This window comes from Jaculus jaculus, chromosome 3 (assembly GCF_020740685.1).
Source record: "Jaculus jaculus isolate mJacJac1 chromosome 3, mJacJac1.mat.Y.cur, whole genome shotgun sequence".
Classification (NCBI taxonomy): domain Eukaryota; kingdom Metazoa; phylum Chordata; class Mammalia; order Rodentia; family Dipodidae; genus Jaculus; species Jaculus jaculus.
This window is the reverse complement of record NC_059104.1, coordinates 115,900,646-115,919,415: the sequence shown is the minus strand read 5'-3', so window position 1 is coordinate 115,919,415 and position 18,770 is coordinate 115,900,646. Positions and strand designations below refer to the sequence as shown.

The following is an 18,770-nucleotide window of genomic DNA, read 5'->3' as shown; positions in this document are numbered from 1 at the left end:
CCACTTCCTTTGTACTGTTGTTCTCAAATATCTGAAATTAATAATGTTATAGGATTTAAATATTTGTGGCTTTTATCAGTGAAATAGCCCAAAAGAAGAGAAATTTATTAAAGAGAATATTGTCACTGTATTAGTGATCTTTTCATTGATGGGACAAAATGCCTGGCAAAAGTCAGTTTAAAGGATGAAGAGCTGGTTTCAGCTTACGGTTCCAGGTGACAGTCCATCATGGTGGGGAAGGCATGCGGCAGAGCTTGAAGCAGAGCTGCTCACATTCAACACAGTGAGGAAGCAGAGAGTTGCCAATGCTGAATGCTCAGCTATCTCTTTGTTGTTGTTGTTGTTGTTGTTGTTTTCTTTCTTTCTTTCTTTCTTTCTTTCTTTCTTTCTTTCTTTCTTTCTTTCTTTCTTCCTTCCTTCCTTTCTTTCTTTCCTTCTCCTTTCTTCTTTCTTTCCTTCTTGTATGGGTATAGTGCCCACCCACAATTAGGGCGGGTGCTCCCACCTCAAGTAACCTACTCTAGAAAATCCCACCCAAACATGGTCAAAGATTTGTCTTCATGCTGATTGTAAATTCTGTCAAGTTGACGGCCAGATATTAAACATCACAGTCATGAAAATATTCCAGATATCATGTGCAGTATAATTACTAACTCTGTTTTCAAAACACCCCAGGTTTTTAAGATTTCTAAATTTATTCCAGAGTTTAATCCTGGGTCTATTTATTCCACTTATATTATAGGAGTTGTGATGTAAATGACATTTTATCAAGCTTGGCTGAAAGGAATTTAATTTCAGAGGATATAATTTTGAGATCATTTCTCAATTTAATAATTATGTAATTCTCTACCTTATAAACTGTTGGTATAAGTATTTATAGATGAGAAAGTTAAAGCCCAGAGATACTGAGTAACTTCACTGAGTGCATTCAGTTTCTCAGGAACCAATCTGAGTTTTGAATCCAGACAAACAGGCTGCCTTACCATGTAGTGTCCAGTAACAGATTCTAGTAACAGAGTCAAGCTTCTTCTCCGAATCAGAAGTTGCAAGGATCATTCAAAGCCTGGATTTCTCATCAATCTTGCTTTTGGATTTGAAATGCACTTAGTAATGCACACTTAGTCCTAAGCACCATCATGTGTTGAATTCCTTCCTAAAATGCCACATTCCAATACCCCAGGTGGCTCGGATGGAAGTGGTGGTACTAGATTAATCAAATGAATGAGGCACCCTGTTAGACTGTATCCAATTTCCAGATGAAATTGGTGAGCTAGTCAGTCATTAATTTCTAAATTTTTATTTATTTATTTATTTATTTATTTGCAAATAGGGGGTGGTGGGCATTCCAGACTTCTTGCCACTGCCTCTAGCCACTACAAATGAACTCCAGATGCTTGCACAACTTTGTGCATCTGGTTTTACATGGGTACTAAGTAATCAAACCCTGGCCATCAGGCTTTGCAGTCAAGCACCTTAACTGCTGAGCCATTTCTTTAGCCCTAGTCAGTCATTCTAGATTGTGCCTGGGGCTACTTTGCTCCACTCACTGATTCTAGAGGCTTTTCATTTCATTTTTAAGCAAACAATGACCACTACCAAGGCTTTTCTCACTATTTATTTGCCTAGTATAGTGCCCAGCACTAGGGAGGCAGTCTGGGACATTCTAGATGGAAAAGAGGAAGGACAGAGTAAGGATCAAATCCATGTATTGACCAGTGTTATATCTGGGGAGCAAAAGGAAACACTTGTAGTTAGCAACAAATAAAAATAATATCTCCCTTCATAATTTGCATGACCTCAGTCTCATCATTTTTACTCTGTGAACTTATCTGTGTGGTACAGATAATTGATTTATTTTGATGATCAAACGCAATAGGTAGGGCTGAGGAAGTAGCCAAGTGGTTGAACACTTGCCTAGCATGCTCAAGACTCTAAGTTAAATTCTTACTATGTAAAAGTAAAAAAATAAATAAATAAAAAGTACAATATGTTTATGATGGTGTGTGAAATTTTTTTTACTATTTATTTATTTATCTATTTATTCTTTTTAAAAACATTTTTATTTATTTGAAAGAGAGAGAGAAAGAGAGAGAGAGAGCATGAGTGTGCCAGGGCTGCCTGCCACTGCAAATGAGCTCCAAATGTCACTTTGTGCATCTAGCTTTGCATGGGTACTGAGGAATCAAACCCTGACCATAAGGCTTTATAAGCAAGAGCCCTAAATCATCTCTTCAGCCCCCTTAATAATTTTCTTGCATAAACATATGATGACCTCTGTCTTGCACTTAACTGACTGTTCTATGAGAGAGATAATGCCTCAGAGGTATTATAATGACTAGGAGGTATAATATCAAATAGCATATTTTTTAGGGAAATTGTATCATGTTCAGAAAATCAATATTTTTTTCTTCAGTAATTTAGGCTTTATAATTATTGATTTTATTTGTCTAGCATTAACTCCTTATATCCTTTCCCAATACTTTTTTTCAATTTTCCTTTTACATGTCAGCTAAACAAAGCCACTAAAGTTTACTATATTTTTAACTGAAATATCATTGTCCATGTTAATGGTATTTGTGCTAACTGAGTACATGTGTAGTATATAAATGATTGAATGAAATTTTTTTTCACTTCCATAAATGTCTGTCATTTCTTTGTATTGGAAGCTCAGGGGGAAGAGGGAATGGAGGGAGACTGAATAGGAAGTACCAAAATTAGAAAAGAGATATTAAAGAAAGGTAGAAAAGAGAAATAAGTTCTAGTGTTATACTACATTCTTGTGTCACTAAGAGTTTGCAGTAACATATTTTATGAATTTCTCTCTGCCTTTGGTCTACTTCCTTTTTATGTCCAAGGAGAATAGCTGATACCAACTAGATAAACTGGCCTATATTATTATAAGAAGCTAGTATTTTCTTATGCTCTAGGTTTGATAGAAAACAATATTTTGTAATAATTGAGCTTTTAACTTACAATAATGTCTGCTGTTCTTTATTTGCAGAGTATCATTGCACAGCCAACAGAATCTCATGACTGTCTCAAATCTTGGTGTCATATTTGGCCCAACACTGATGAGGGCACAGGAAGAAACTGTGGCTGCTATGATGAATATTAAATTTCAGAATATTGTGGTTGAAATTCTGATTGAGCACTATGAAAAGGTAGGCTGAATTTTCTTGTGCAGGTGTCAGATGTTCTATCTTGTATCATGAAGGAAGTTTGTACTATCTGTGAGCTTTGCGGTATGATCTGTATCCTAAAGATGTCTTATCTTGTCAGCTTTGTAAACATTACATCTCATGGGGACTTTGACTTTTGGCATTAATCAGATTTCCAGTGTTTTCAAAATCCTTCAGATAGCTTGAATCCTTTTTCTTCTCTCCCCATAACATTCTGAAGTTTCCTTCTTAAGCATGTGACATCAGTTTATTACTCAGGTACAGAAAGCACCTTAACATTGCTTTGTGTTCAAGTCTGTTTTAACCTTCCCTCTTTATCCATCTGAAATTAGACTCTATTTGTAGAGTAAAGCTGACATGCCTAATTGGGCCAAGGGTATTGCACACTGTTAATTCTAGCCCTTGGGAAGCAGAACCAAAGGTCAGAATTTGAGGTTAGTTTGAGCTATATAGCAAGACCTTGTCTCACACACAAGAACTAAATAAATAGTGGGGCTGGAGAGATGGCTTAATGGTTAAGGCATTTGCCTGCAAAGCCAAAGGACCTTGGTTCGATTCCCCAGGACCCATATAAGCAAATGCACAAGGTGGCACAAGCATCTGGAGTTCGTCTGCAGTGCTGGAGGCCCTGACACATTCCCTCTCTCTCCCTCCCTCCCTCCCTCCCTCCCTCCCTCTCTCCCTCTCTCCCTCTCTCCCTCTCTCCCTCTCCCTCCTTCTCTTTCTCTTTCTCTTTCTCTCTTAATCTCTCAAATAAATAAAAGTAAAATATTTTAAAAAGAACTAAATAGTAAAAATAAGGTCAATCTCTTTTCCCTAAGAAGGATTTCATTAAAGCTGTGAGCTCCTGGAGTAAAGATGTGTGAAGTGTTTCATTAAAGGAGTGAACTCCTGGAGTAACTGTGAGCTGGGGTGTGTGGGGGTCCATTAAAGTTGTGAGCTCTTAGAGTAAAGATGGAGGTGTGAAGTGTTTCACTAAAGGAGTGAGCTCCTGGAGTAATGTGAGCTGGGTGTGTGTGTGGGGGGGGGGGTTCATTAAAAGTGTGAGCTCTTAGAGTAAAGATGGAGATGTGAAGTGCTTCATTAAAGGAGTGAGTTCCTGGAGTCACTGTGAGCTGGGTGTGTGTGGGGGTTCATTAAAGTTGTGAGCTCTTAGAGTAAAGATGGAGGTGTGAAATGCTTCATTAAAGGAGTGAGCTCCTGGAGTAACTGTGAGCTGGGGGTGTGGGAGTTCATTAAAGGTGTGAGCTCTTAGAGTAAAGATGGAGATGTGAAGTGCTTCATTAAATTAGTGAGCACTTGGAGTAACTGTGAGCTGGGAGTGTGTGTGGGTTCATTAAAGGAGTGAGCTCCTGGAGTAAAGATGGAGGTATGAAGTGTTTCATTAAAGGAGTGAGCTCCTGGAGTAACTGTGAGCTAGGGGTGTGTGGGGGTTCATTAAAGGAGTGAGCTGCTGGAGTACCTGTGAAGCTCTGTAGCCAAATTAGAGAGATTGTTAATAAATTCAGCCATCCAAGGTCTGACCATTCAGATTTTCAATTAGTTCTGAGATGGTCCTTCTGAGAATGACCCCCATCTTCTCCTTCCCAGAGTCCCTTCCTAGTGCCCACAGAAGAATACCCTAGTGACTGCCTCAGGTAACACAGTGACAGTGGTGGAGCACATACCTCTCCCCACAGCCAGCCACTTCTTACAGTTCAGAGACTGAAGTATCCCAGCACCAGAGAGGGTCACAGAACCAGCCTCTTTTCCTTGGGTTTGTTCTCCTGACAGGATCTACATGTTTTGACAAGACAGTTGTTCATATTTGAACAATTCTTTAAATATATTTGGAAATCTATAGTTCAGCACTAAGGTATGTGTTGTAGTCAGGTTTGTATTGCTGGTAGAAATCACCTGACCAAGAGCAACTTGTCTGGCACACTGACCTGTTGATACGGTCCACCTTATGTTGACCAGGGGCTGATGTGCACCCTTTGCTCATGCCATCGTTTGCCCCTGCCATTGTGGAGCTTCCCCTCGCATCTGTAAGCCAAAATTAACCTGTTTTTCCCACAACCTGCTCTTCGTCAGGTGATTTCTACCAGCAATGTGAACCTCACTGCAACAGTATAAAAGACAATAAGAAAGAAAACCTAAAGAAGAAACATTACATGGAAAAAGAAAGTAAAAATTTCTCTAAGACATTTACTGTTTTTATATCATGTATGTCTTGCAGTTCATCAATTTTGAAAAATAACTCTGAAAACTTCTTTTATGATGCCCATGACAACTTTACCCTCTTGACTTTGGTCTCTTTTATTTCTCTTTAGATTTTTCATACTGCCCCAGACCCAAACATTCCTCTTCCTCAGCCTCAGTCTCGTTCTGGATCCCGAAGGACTCGAGCAATCTGTTTGTCTACAGGCTCTCGGAAGCCCAGAGGGAGATACACTCCATGCCTGGCAGAACCTGACAGTAAGTGTGCCTGGTCACAGGGAGACGCTGTCTATTCATCCTGACCTCACTTCTGTGGTAATTAGGTGGAAACACAAGCTATTCTTAGAGATATTCTCTACCAACACCCACTCTTTTAACACTGAAATACTTATGTTAGTCTAGTTGTAAGGCTCCCTGGAGAAGCAAATTTATGATTTCTACAAAGGAAAAAAAAAAATAGTTTGCTCCGTGCTCTTTTTCTGTGGGTCTGATTAAGGACACCGGGTGCTACTTGGTAGCAGGTTTTGTCCAGTTGTCAAAGTGGTACATAAGACGGTAAGAGAAAGTTGGACTGAAAGAGTAATTTTCTTGCTTTCTTTCACATTATGTTCTTAAAGCATCATCTCTTGGGTGTCAGAGTGTCTTTAAGAGAGAAAAGAAACAAAAGGAAAACCAGTACCACACATTATCGCATACTTCTTCTTCTGAGCCAAGCCCCAAGGTGACAAGGATAGTAGTTTAAGCTCATGGCAAACATGGAGACAAGCCATCATCATTCTCATTTTATTTTATACCCTCTGGGCCCCCACTTATTTGCTGTGGTCCACAGTTAACAGAAAACAATGTAGTGATTTTTAGTTAAGGCATATTTGTAAGACCTGTTATAATTTTTAATACTTTTAGGAACATTAAAAAGAAACCTACTTACACAGCCATGTTTGTTGCTATTGTTCTTGCTGTTATTGACTGATTGTGCTGTTGGGGCTCGAGCCCCGGGCCTTATGCATGCTAAGCAAGCATTGTACCAGAGAGCTACAGCTGCCTAATCCAACAGCCTGTTTCTTATGCTACTATATTCTTAGTAGGAAAATGAAAAATTCCTCTTTTTGACAATTGCAACCAGCTTGTAATTTGCTGCTGAAATTTAATGATGCCACTGAATTAAGGAATACTTGAGAACATTGTAATTCAGAACTACCTGTGATCAGAAAGTAAAAAAAGTAGGAATGTGTCCCTTAAAAGACCCTCTCCATTGATTTATACTATCATGAAGGGATCTATGTCTCTTATTTCTGATTCTAGTTTCATAGGCAAATTCTGCCTGAGTTTGCCAGTCCATAAATGTTTCAAAGAGTCGCATTACTCTGTAGGGGCAGTTAGGACATAGGGACGTGTAAAATAGTCAAAGAATAGTACTAGAAAATGCATTCACCACATTCATAGGCATACTTCAGTACTTAGGAGAGTTCTCCACACCAGATCGAGGCCCACCCTGCCAATGGGTTCAGGTGGCCACAGAGCCCAGGTGAGATGAGCCCAGCAGGGTTTTGGTAGTGCTGCTACATCTACACAGCTACTGTCCCTTTTGTTTGTCCCCCTGCTCCTGCTCCTCTTCAGGTGACTCCTACAGCAGCAGCCCGGATAGCACACCCATGGGCAGCATAGAGTCGCTCTCCTCTCATTCCTCAGAGCAAAACAGTACTTCGAAGTCTGCTTCCTGTCAGCCCAGGGAGAAGGCTGGGGGCATTCCCTGGATTGCAGCCCCATCATCTTCCAACGGACAGAAAAGTCTTGGGCTCTGGACAACTAGTCCTGAGTCAAGTTCTCGAGAAGATGCAACCAAAACAGATGTGGAATCAGATTGCCAGAGTGTGGCCTCAGTCACCAGTCCAGGGGATGCTTCCCCTCCCATAGACCTAGTCAAGAAGGGACCCTATGGACTTTCAGGACTGAAAAGAGCCTCCGCATCCTCTCTCAGATCCATCTCTGCAGCTGAAGGTGAGCTGGAGTGCCGTGCAGCCTGTGCGGGCTGCCATTGTCTCAGTAGAATTTGCAGGGTTATTCAGCATGACTAAGCAGGGGGAAAGGTAATGGAGGAAACTAATGATGCTTATCAACTTTGTTCTTGAGCTTAGGTTTTTAAAACTTCTGTGTGCTATGACTTTTTCCTGAATCTTTCTATCTTTGTAAGCTGATGTCTTTGTAATGACTGCAGATTTTGATCTGCCTGAGTGATGGACCACTGTGCCCCAGGAACACTCTGTACCTTCCCATTTAGTCTGGCAGAAAAATGCTTCCTTTTGTTATGCACATGTACTGTGTTACTGCTATTATTTTGTCTAATAGCACCTTGCCTCTTTCCTTGGGCTTTTCTTTTTAGGAAACAAGAGCTATGGTGGATCCATTCAAAGCTTAACTTCCATAGGTTCCAAGGAGACATCCAAAGTCATGCCAAACCCAGAGCTGCCTCCAAAAATGTGCAGGAGGTCAAGGCTAGACACTGCCTCCAGCAATGGCTACCAACGTCCTGGCTCAGTGTGAGTGAGAAGGAGTTTATATTTGCTCACCTCCCAAGGATGCAGAGGGGTTGATTCAGTCTGTTCTAAAGAAATGTGAGGGTCCCATAACTAAATGTCTCTGCTGTAGAGCAGGCACCTTCAAATTCTGTAGAGTTCTTCCTATCTCTAAAAGAGATGTGAAAGCTACTATCTATATAAGTCACCCCATGGGTCAGCACTCAAACACTTCCCATAGAACAGAGTGGTGGCTTAATTTAAGGACATCAAATAGATGCATAATTGTGTGGATACTGGCTTTGGAGGGAAAAGCCTTATAAAAGCTGCACAAAGCCCTGCTTCTACCTCTCAGTTCTCCAGTCTTCTGTTGTCAATACAGCTGCTCCCCACCTGTGCCCAAGACCTCACTGATGGAATCATGAAATGCAAAGGGGGAGAGAACTTCTGATCAAAGCAAATGACTGAATATGTAAATGCTTATATGACATGGCTACATCGATGTGAGCAAAAGGGGTCGTGAGGAATGGACAGAAACCTACATAGACAAGCCAGTAAAAGGAAGTTCCTCTCCCTTTCATTTTGTGCTGCTGACAATTGCTGAGCAGCGCAAAATGAGCTATTATTGGATGCCTTCACATGTGTTACCTCTTTTCAAGCCCACTGTATCATCCCGAAATGGGTCATACAAATCCCTTTTCAGATAGAATAACGGACACTTGGAAAGCTTAAGAAATTGTCACAGTCATAGAGCTGGGTTTCCAAACCTGGGATCTCTAACTCCCCAGTTCTCAGTTTCATGCTCTTCTTTAACATGAACATATTCCTAACAGTTCATTATTCATTAAAACGTTAAAATGAGACATTTTTCTAAGCTAACAGTATCTGAAAATTCATTTGTTTATGTTTATTTATTTAACTATTTATTTATTTTGAGGTAGCATCTCTCTCTAGCCTAGGCTGACCTGGAATTCACTGTGTAGTCTCAGGCTGGCCTCAAACTCATGGTGCTCCTCCTACCTCTGCCTCCGAGTGCTGGGATTAAAGGCTTGTGCCACCACACCGTGCCTGAAATTTTATTTTTTTATTCCTTTCATTGAGGAAAACTGTTGCAGAGTGAATTTGCTGTCTGCCCGCTCACTTGGAATCCAGCCACAGAGGCCCAGATGACAATTTTCATTTGTTTCTGTTTCTCTGGGTATAGTTGTAGTCTCTAAAGAACAGTAAGTTTTGTTGTTGTTGTTGTTCATTTTTATTTATTTATTTGAGAGTGACAGAGAGAGAAAGAGGCAGACAGATGGAGAGAGAGAGAATGGGTGCACCAGGGCTTCCAGCCACTGCAAAAGAACTCCAGATGTGTGCGCCCCCTTGTGCATCTGGCTAATGTGGGTCCTGTAGAATCGAGCCTCGAGAGCTTAACCGCTAAGCCATCTCTCCAGCCCAACAGTAAGTTTTAATAGTCAGGAAAGATGAGAGAAGATAAACTCTCTTATTTCTGGAGTAAATAGAAAAAACCCTCTTTTGTCACTTCACTGTGGCAGTTAATGTAGAAATTAAAATGCCGAAGGGTATGTTCTATATTAGGTACAATGGTATCCTCAGGATTATCCAGAGGTTTTGCTGTGAGGCCTTTGTCAGTGAAGAAATAACAGGCTAGGGCTGGAAAGATGGCTCAGCACAAGCGTGAGAGCCTCCATGTAAACAACTGAGTGTGAGCACACCAGCCTGTAACCCCACACCTGCAAAGGAGAGCAGAGGCCAGGGAATCTCCAGGCACTGTGAAAAGAAACAAAGTCAGGCATCAGATCCAGACTCCTTCTCAAACAAGTATGGGGACAAATGTAATGGCATTCACCACAGACAAGTATGTGGAGCACTACAGAAACATGTACCCCCCACACCTCAGATTACATATACATATGCACCTAAGCAAAAGTGATAATACCCAGTTAATTTACAAACGCAGGGCATCATTCATGGAATTTGATGTTCTTTTCTGCAAATGTAGAATTTTGTGATTACAAGGATGCTTTACTTGCAGCTGCTTTTGTTCTATGCCTAGTAGCCTCACCTCTTCAAGGAAATGTGTCCTCTCTACCCCACCCCACAATGGCTTGAAGCAAGATGTGCACCCACAAGTTTATTTATTTAATATTTTTTATTTATTAATTTCCAAGGAGAAAGAGAGAGAAAGGAAGAGAGAGGGTGAGGGAAGAAAAGAATGGGTGTACCAGGTCCTCTTGTCTCTGCAAACTAACTCCAGACACACGTACCACTTGGTACACCTGGCTTTACATGGGTAGTAGGAAATGAAACATGGACAGTCAGGCTTTGCAAGCAAGCACCTTAACCACTGAACAATCTCTCCATCCCACACAAATTTATTTTTTAGACATATTTTCAAGTTTATTCATTTTGCCTTATAAGAGAGTTGTTCACATTCAGAAAGCATAGAATATCACCTCCATGTTAGTTTTTTCCTAGCTATCAGACTCAACAGCAGCTCCTCTTCTGTCAGGTTGATCTGATCCATTGATTCTTCCATTGTGTTTCCCCGTGAGCTGATAACATGCTGCTTGTTGGGAGCGGAGTGGAAAGCAAATGTTCCTTCATTGACTCTTGGTAAAAGGAAGAGGGCAGTCAGAACCCCAGGGGAGCTACCTGTAGGGTAATTAGAGTTCCATCTCTGTGAGCTGGAGGGCACAGTCAAAAATATCTTTTATATTAAAGTACAATACAGTGAAAGTGGGGCCCCAGTTTTGGTGATCTTTTGCTGTTATTTGAAAAGTAACCCTGAATTTCACATTGGTCAGAATGACTTTTCTGATTGATTTCATTTTAAAATTAATGAAATATTTTAATGCTTTAAATATTTAAAGGTTACTAAAATAATACTTAAACATATCTAAAATTATTTTTCAGAGTGGCAGCCAAGGCTCAGCTGTTTGAAAACGTTGGGTCAGTGAAGCCAGCATCTTCTGGGCGGTAAGTTCTCTCAGACTTTAGACACATTAGTAATGAAAGAGCAGTGCTGTGGTTGCTTCCTGCTGACATGACACCTTGTCCAGGACACCTCCGCCGTCAGTGCTGCAAATGATCAAATCCATGTCCACAGGTTCGTTACTCAGAGATCATTTCTGTAAACAGTGTTCAGTGTCTCCTGTTGTTGATGCTGCTTGGCTTGCTAACATGCTTGTACAAGGATTCTTGCTGGGGATGTAGCACAGTTGGTGGAGTAATTGCCCAGCATGCTCAAGACCCCGGATGGGATCCACGACTTTCCCGTCTTCAGTGGTCATGGTGGCACACACCTCTTTAATCCCAGCACTCAGGAGAAGCAGAAGTTCAAGCTCATCCTCAAGTACATGGCAAATTTGAGGCCAGCCTGGAATACATGAGACGAGTACACTAAAAAATTTAAGGCATTTTTGCAAGGAGAGAGAAAGGAAGAGAGAGGGAGAAGGAAAAAGAGAATGGGTGTACCAGGGCCTCTTGAGAAGTTGTAACACTCCTTGTACGCCTCTGATGACAGTAATTTTGGGAACAATTGTTAAAAGTATGAAGCACTTAAGCAAGAGCACTGCTTTTACGGGGACTTGTGCTAGAGAGATGGTGATAGACACTGAGGACACTCAAAAGGTATCAAAACAGAAATCTTGAAGTTGCTGAGAGCTTAACACGAGAATAGACTCATAACACACTCACCAAGCCTCAGGGAACATTGCAGAAGCTTGTAAGAGCCACAGGACAAGAAGGAGTATCCAGACACCTCCCCTCCCCCCTCCGTGACTAACTGCTGTATGCATAAACTATAATCTCATGGTGAACAGCAGTAGTCCCACCTAGGGGGCCCTTCAGTAGAATGGGGATGATGAGGAGGAGATATAGTAAGATAATATGAGGAGAATGAGATCAACATGTGATTTGTCCATACAACATACAGAGTTCCTAATTGATAAAAGCATAAAAAAGTATATAGCACTTAGTGTACAATGTGACGACCTGAGTTTAGGTCTCTAGAACCTGTGTAAAAGCCAGATGCAGTAACACAAATGTCTGTGATTCCAGTACTCCCATGGCAAGAAGATAGGCAGAATGGGAGAATCCCTAAAAGCACATGAGGCCAGGGCAATTAGCCTGGTAAACATAAGAAGTGGACAAGAGACCCTGCTTTCATCGAGGTGGAAGGCAAGTGGGACTAACACCCGAGATCATCCTCTGAACTACATGCATGCCCATGGCATGCCTGCACCCACACTTATATCTATGAACGAACACATATATCACACACACATGCACAGAAAGCATTTCTTGGCTTTAAAAGGTTATATAAGTTTTCCTAGAAGAATCTTCAGGGATAGACATTGAAGAACATGGCATGGTATTACAGAGCTAACTGGCCCATGTCTGTGTCCTGAGTCCAGAGTGTCACGGTTTTCCCGGCACTGCATTCTGCTGCATTGTTGGAAGGACATGCATCACCACCTAGCGCTGCTCTCTTCCTTTCCTAGTCAATGCCTCTTCACTGGGACTGTGGTTTTCAATTTGAATAATGCAATTTCATGAAAGTGGAGGGTGGCAAATGTTTTTGTTAGAGGAGGTATTCATATAAATGCTTTAGAGACATGTAGATAAGAGAACTTGAAAAGCATACCATGATTCCTCAACTTCTTTGGCTGTACTGAGGCATTTTTGATCTTCTCTCTCTGGATAATCAAGACTTTGGAGTAAAAAACTCACAGTTAATTTAGGCATCACTATATTTATCCTGAAAATTATCCAACCAAAGATTTTTTTAATTAGTTTTTTTAAATTAATTAATTTATTTATTTGAGAGCGACAGACACAGAGAGAAAGACAGATAGAGGGAGAGAGAGAGAATGGGCGCACCAGGGCTTCCAGCCTCTGCAAATGAACTCCAGACGCATGCGCCCCCTTGTGCATCTGGCTAACGTGGGACCTGGGGAACCGAGCCTCGAACCGGGGTCCTTAGGCTTCACAGGCAAGCGCTTAACTGCTAAGCCATCTCTCTAGCCCTAATTAGTTTTTTTTAAATACATGTATTTATTTACTTATTTATTTATTTACTCATGAAAAAGAAAGACAGAAAAAGAGTGAGTATGAAGGTGCTGGAAAGATTGCTTAATGGTTAATGCACTTACCTGCAAAGCCAAAGGTCTGAGGTTCAATTCCCCAGGACCACATTTGTCAGATGTACAAGGTGGCACAGCTATCTGGAGTTTATTTGCAGTGGCTGGAGGCCCTGGCACACTCATTTTCTCTCTCTAGCTGCCTTTTTCTCCTTCAACAATAAAAATAATTTTAAAAAGATATATATACATATATATATATGAAAAGAGTGAACATGGATATGCCAGGTTCTTCTGCCACTACAAATGCATGAACCAATTTGTGCATCTGTCTTTTCATGGTCACTAGGGAATAGAACCTGAACCATTTGACTTTGTAAGCAAGCCCCAGCCTTATCAAATCAGTTGTATAAAGGAGTGTAGACTCTCCCAGATCTGGGAATGTTTCAGAGTTTCAGTAGGAGAGGCTGAGCTCTAGCAGCCCTAAAAAGTTCATCTGGACCACTCATCCTCAAGAGGCCAATTGCAGAGTAATGAAAATAATATTGAAAAGCAGACACAGGGCATTTTTTCAGTGTGGCCATAGTGAAAAGAAGAATAAAGGACCCAGTGACCAGTTTACCCACCCTAAGCCTATCTCCAGGTCCTACCATGAGGTTTATGGTTAAATAGAGGGAAGGAAGTGTGTATAAGTAAGCAGTTGTGGTCAAGATGTGATCCAGCCCATTGCTGACCCATCATTGTTTGGACTGCAGTCCTATGAGGCAGTCTAACAAGTTTGGAGACATGTGTCCCCCTCTGGCTATCACCAGGCTGCAGCCTTTTCCTTCTGCCAAGGTGAGACTTCCAGAGGAATTTAAATTTCTTGAGGTCCATTGTCTCAGTAGTTGATAGCCAAAGAAAGTGGAAAAATGTCTCCTTAGAATACCAGGATGGGAGCTGGAGAGATGGCTTAGCACTTAACATGCTTGTATGCAAAGCCAAAGGACCCAAGTTCAATTCCCTAGGTCCCAGATAAGCCAGATGCACAAGGTAGCACATGAGTCTGGAGTTTACATGTAGAGGCTGGAGGCCCTGGCATACCTGTGCTTTCTCCCTCTCCCCCTCTCCCTCATGAATGAATGAATGAATGAATAAATAAATAAATAAATAAATAAATAAATAAATAAATAAATAAAATTCTAGGCTGAGTATAGACATATACTAAGTAATTAAGAGTAAATATGACCTTTGAACTCTAGTTTTGTTCAAAGCCTATAATATTTGTTCATTTACTTATTGCTTTGGGATTATTTATTGTTTTATTATTTTGTTTTGAGGTAGAGTCTCACTTAACACAGATTGACCTGGAATTCATTCTTTGGTCCCAGGCTAGCCTCGAACTCACAGTGATCCTCCTACCTGTGCCTTGCCAGTGCTGAGATTAAAGTTGTGAGCCACCATCCCTGGCTGGTTTCCTTATTTCTCCCCCAAGGAGAATTGCTTTGATATGCTATCAGGGTGATGTTCATGCTTTGCACTTAAATATCCAATCCTGAAGCATGTGTATGCACTTTACCTCTGTCCATAACACCTTCACCAGCTTCCTTTCAAATGCGGAGGCCCTGTGGAAACTGAGCTGGCACACCAGAATCAATATCATTTCTTTGAAATTGCTGTGATGGAGTTTTGCATAAAAGGTTTGACCTTGGACCTGTCTGTCCTGCTTTGTGGTTAAATTATTCCACTAGATGGAGCCCTTCTATTAGGAAGTGTTAAAAGTCTTCATATTAAGTTTAAAACTTAAAATAATAATAAAAAAGCTTCTCTTTGTAGCTACATGAAATTTGTTAGATTACCTAAACCCCAGGTTACCAAGCTCCACGAATGCTGAATCTCACATATAGCATGGCACAGGATTGGCATAGGATCTCCTCAGATCCACCTGCACACTCAGTCATCTCTAGACTCTCTAGGATGTCTATTACATGAACACCATGTAATTAGATGCTGTAACGTTCCTGTTGAATGAGGAAGAGGTCCATTATTTTCTGAATATTTCAGTCCTGTTGGTTAAATCTGTGGTTGAGGAACTTGCAGATATGGAGGACTGGGATGGGCTGTAATTAGAAAGGTGATCCACAGAGCATTAACAAAACAAGCAGCTGGGGCTGAACAGAAGGCTTAGCAGTTAAGGCACTTGGCTGCAAGCCTAAGGACCCAGGTTCAATTCCCTAGAACCCACCTAAGCCAGATGCACAAGGTGGCGCATATGTCAGAACTTCATTTGCAGTGGCTAGAGGCCCTGGTGTGCCCATTCAATCTCAATCTCTCTCTCGCCCTCTCTTAAATAAATAGATAAAATATTTAAAAAGACAAGCAGCTAGTGAAATAAATCAGAAAGCTATAACATAATACACATTTAGATGCGTAACCATTAACCTATACTTCTAAGATATATTTTATTTTTATTTATTTATTTAAGAGAGAAAGAGGGGGATGGGAGAGAGAGAATGGGCATGCCAGGACCTCCAGCCACTGCAAATGAACTCCAGGTGCATGAGCTACCTTGTGCATGTAGCTTATGTGGGTCCTGGGGAATTAAATCTAGGTCTTTAATATTTGCAGGCATGGGCCTTAGCTGCTAAGCCATCTCTCCAGCCCCAACTTAAACATTTTTTTAATGTGTCTACATTCTAAATAATGCAAGTTGACTTCTGATAGGCCTCCATAGAAAATCAGAGCCCACTAAGCTGTGCAGGTAAAGGCCAGGGTTTCCTTTCTGAACCAGTCCACAGCACTTGTGGTTTTCACCTTAACTTTTCATTAACACACAGCGGAACATGAATGAATTTTTAGGTATCAGATCCCCATGAAAAAAATTTGTTCCACCATTTTCTAGTTGCATAACCTTGGGGCTAGACATTTTATAAATGTATATTTCTTATCTATAAAATAGAGATCACAATTCTGCACTTGCTAAACTATTGTTAATATATGCAATATATTCGAAATATATGTGCTATATTGTAATTTTTGCTGAAATTACTTATAAAATTTCAGCTTCTAATTAATGTATTAATGATACTGAAGCCCCTACGTGTTCCCTGATGCTTTTTTCACCATTCAATGTAAAGGAATAAACAGAAGTGAAGACATCTCCAAGAGTAATGTCCTACCCTGCATATCTCCCAGGAAGCTCAGGGCTACCTTGAATTCAGCCTTGAAGGACAATAGAGTGAGTAGGGCCAGGAGGGAGACAGGGCTTCCTTAGGAAAGAGAGCCATTTGGTGATTGAGCAACAAATGAGTCAAACCTCTGGAAGCCAACATAGGGTCTGACTGTCACTGAGTAGGTAGCAATCTGATCATGAAGGCCCATGGACAGATCTGTGAAGTGCCTTTTAGGAGCTTGTAGAAGGGATGAACAGCCAGCCATGTCAGGTTGAGGTGAGACTCTAAGTACTTAATTAGGAGAGGAACAAAAGAATACCAAGCTGTAAGCAGGGGCTGGGTACTATCTCAGAGAGTAAAGTGCTTGCTGCACATGCATGAGGACCTATGAGGACCTGAGTTAGATCCCTAGCACCCATATAAATTCTAGGCACGTGTAGCAGCCTGCCTATTATCCCAACATTTAGGAGGCAGAGATAGATCACCAGGACAAGCTGCCTAGACTAGCTAAAATGATGGGCCCTGGATTCAGGTGAGAGACCCTGTCACAATAAATAAGACAGAGAGTGAGTGAGAAGACAGCCAGGGTTAACCTCTGGCCTCCACAGGTGCGGTGTGCACACGGGTGCCCCTGCACACACGTGCATATGAGTAACACACACAGAATTTTGCTACGAACTGTAAATGTCTAAGAGCAGAACATGGAGAGCCTGAATTTTGGCCAACCTCCACAAGTGATTTTTGTATACATGGACATTTGAGAGATAATAGAAGAGAGAAAGATGTACTCGTTTACCTAGGATAGCACTAAGCAGACATTGGTGTTTTACAATTTTTTTAAATCTGTGAACTATTTTAAGAGCCCAATGTCACTTGCGTAACCATTACAGAATCATGTGCAAGCTGGACATGGCTCACTTCTTTAATCACGGCACTAGCAGGCTGAGGTATGAGGAGCTCCATGAATTTGAGAGCATTCTGTGCTAGAATGAGATTCTGCCCCCCCTCAAAAAAGCTCCCCCCAAAATGTCAAAAAAATAGCACCCCCCCCCCAATCCTTCATCTTGATTTCAGTTTGCTATACTCAGTGAGAGGCAAGATCCATTTTTAAAATCCTGTAGGTTATCTGTAATCTATGCAAATACTTTCTGATGATTGAACTAAGAATTGAATGCTTAAAAATTAAGAGTCTAGCTTACTATAAACAATCAAATATTTTAGCTAGCATAATCTAAAGTACCAATATTTGGTTTATATTTAAAAGGAAAAGTTCAATAAAGTCTGAATTTGTGTTTAAAGGAGACTGAAGGTCATTGATACACAATACTGTGACCCATGTAAGACATATGTGAGGAGTAGAAAACAGGAGTTGGGGGCTGGCGAGATGCTTAGTGGTTAAGGTGCTTGCCTACAGAGCCAAAGGACTCAGGTTTGGTTCCCCAAGACCCACGTAAGCCAGATGCACAATATGGTGCATGCATCTAGAGTTTATTTGCAGTGGCTAGATGGGCCCTAGTACACCCTTTCTCTCTCTCCCTCTCCCTCTCCCTCTTCCTCTCCCTCTCCCTCTCCCTTTCCCCCTCCGTCCCTCCCTCCCTCCCTCCCTCCCTCCCTCCCTCCCTCCCTCCCTCCCTCCCTCCTTTCCTCCTTCCTCCTTTCTGTTTCTCTCAAATAAATGAACAAATAAGAAAAAATAAAACAGGACCTGGAATGTGGCTCAGTGGCAGAGTGATTGCTTAGCATAAAAGATCCAGGGTTTGACCTGGGTGTGGTGGCGCACGCCTTTAATCCCAGCACTTGGGAGGCAGATGTAGGAGGATCACCATGAGTTTGAGGCCAGCCTGAGAATACAGAGTGAATTCCAGGTCAGCCTGTGCTGTAGCGAGACCTTACCTCAATAAACCAAAAAAACAAACAAACAGGGCTGGGGAGATGGCTTAGCGGTTAAGCGCTTGCCTGTGAAGCCTAAGGAACCCGGTCGGAAGGTCGCTTCCCCAGGTCCCACGTTAGCCAGATGCACAAGGGGGCACACGCGTCTGGAGTTCGTTTGCAGAGGCTGGAAGCCCTGGCGCGCCCATTCTCTCTCTCCCTCTATCTGTCTTTCTCTCCGTGTCTGTCGCTCTCAAATAAATAAATAAAAATTAAAAAAAAAAAAGATCCAGGGTTTGATTCCCAGAAGTAAGGGTGGGGGGAGTAGAAAACACTAATGACAAAAGAAGTCATGTTTTCAAAAAGTAATTCAATTTTCTTTCTTTTAGAAAACAATGACAAATACTAATAAACTAAATTACTAAAAAAATCACCTCTAACTTCAGATAATCGCTATTAACTTTTAGAGCACAGCCTTTTAGTCTGATCTATGATAGGAATCCTTAGATATTTTCAGTCTCAGAACCTTTATGAACTTAAATTGTCAAGGACTACCAAGAAGCCTTGTTTATATAGTTTATCTCAATACTTTCTGCTTCCTTAGAAATTTAAACTGAGATTTTGTTTTTTGTTTTTTTTGAGGTAGGGTCTCACTTTACCTCAGGCTGACCTGGAATTCACTATGTGGTCTCGGGGTGGCCTCAAACTCATGACAATCCTTCTACCGCTGTCTGCTAAGTGCTGGGATTAAAGGCATGCACCACCAAG

General features: G+C 41.4%; 1 protein-coding gene across 2 annotated transcripts in view; it reads left to right on the top strand.

Annotated features, from left to right (window-relative positions):
* Positions 1-18,770, top strand: part of Arhgap42 (Rho GTPase activating protein 42) — a 297,464-nt gene that overhangs the window by 271,586 nt on the left and 7,108 nt on the right. For both annotated transcript variants that reach the window (XM_004661915.2, XM_045145457.1), the window contains exons 18-22: positions 3,002-3,161; positions 5,492-5,636; positions 6,996-7,376; positions 7,759-7,915; positions 10,814-10,876. In XM_004661915.2, the coding sequence (XP_004661972.1) occupies positions 3,002-3,161; positions 5,492-5,636; positions 6,996-7,376; positions 7,759-7,915; positions 10,814-10,876 (906 nt within the window). The remainder of the gene's footprint in view (positions 1-3,001; positions 3,162-5,491; positions 5,637-6,995; positions 7,377-7,758; positions 7,916-10,813; positions 10,877-18,770) is intronic.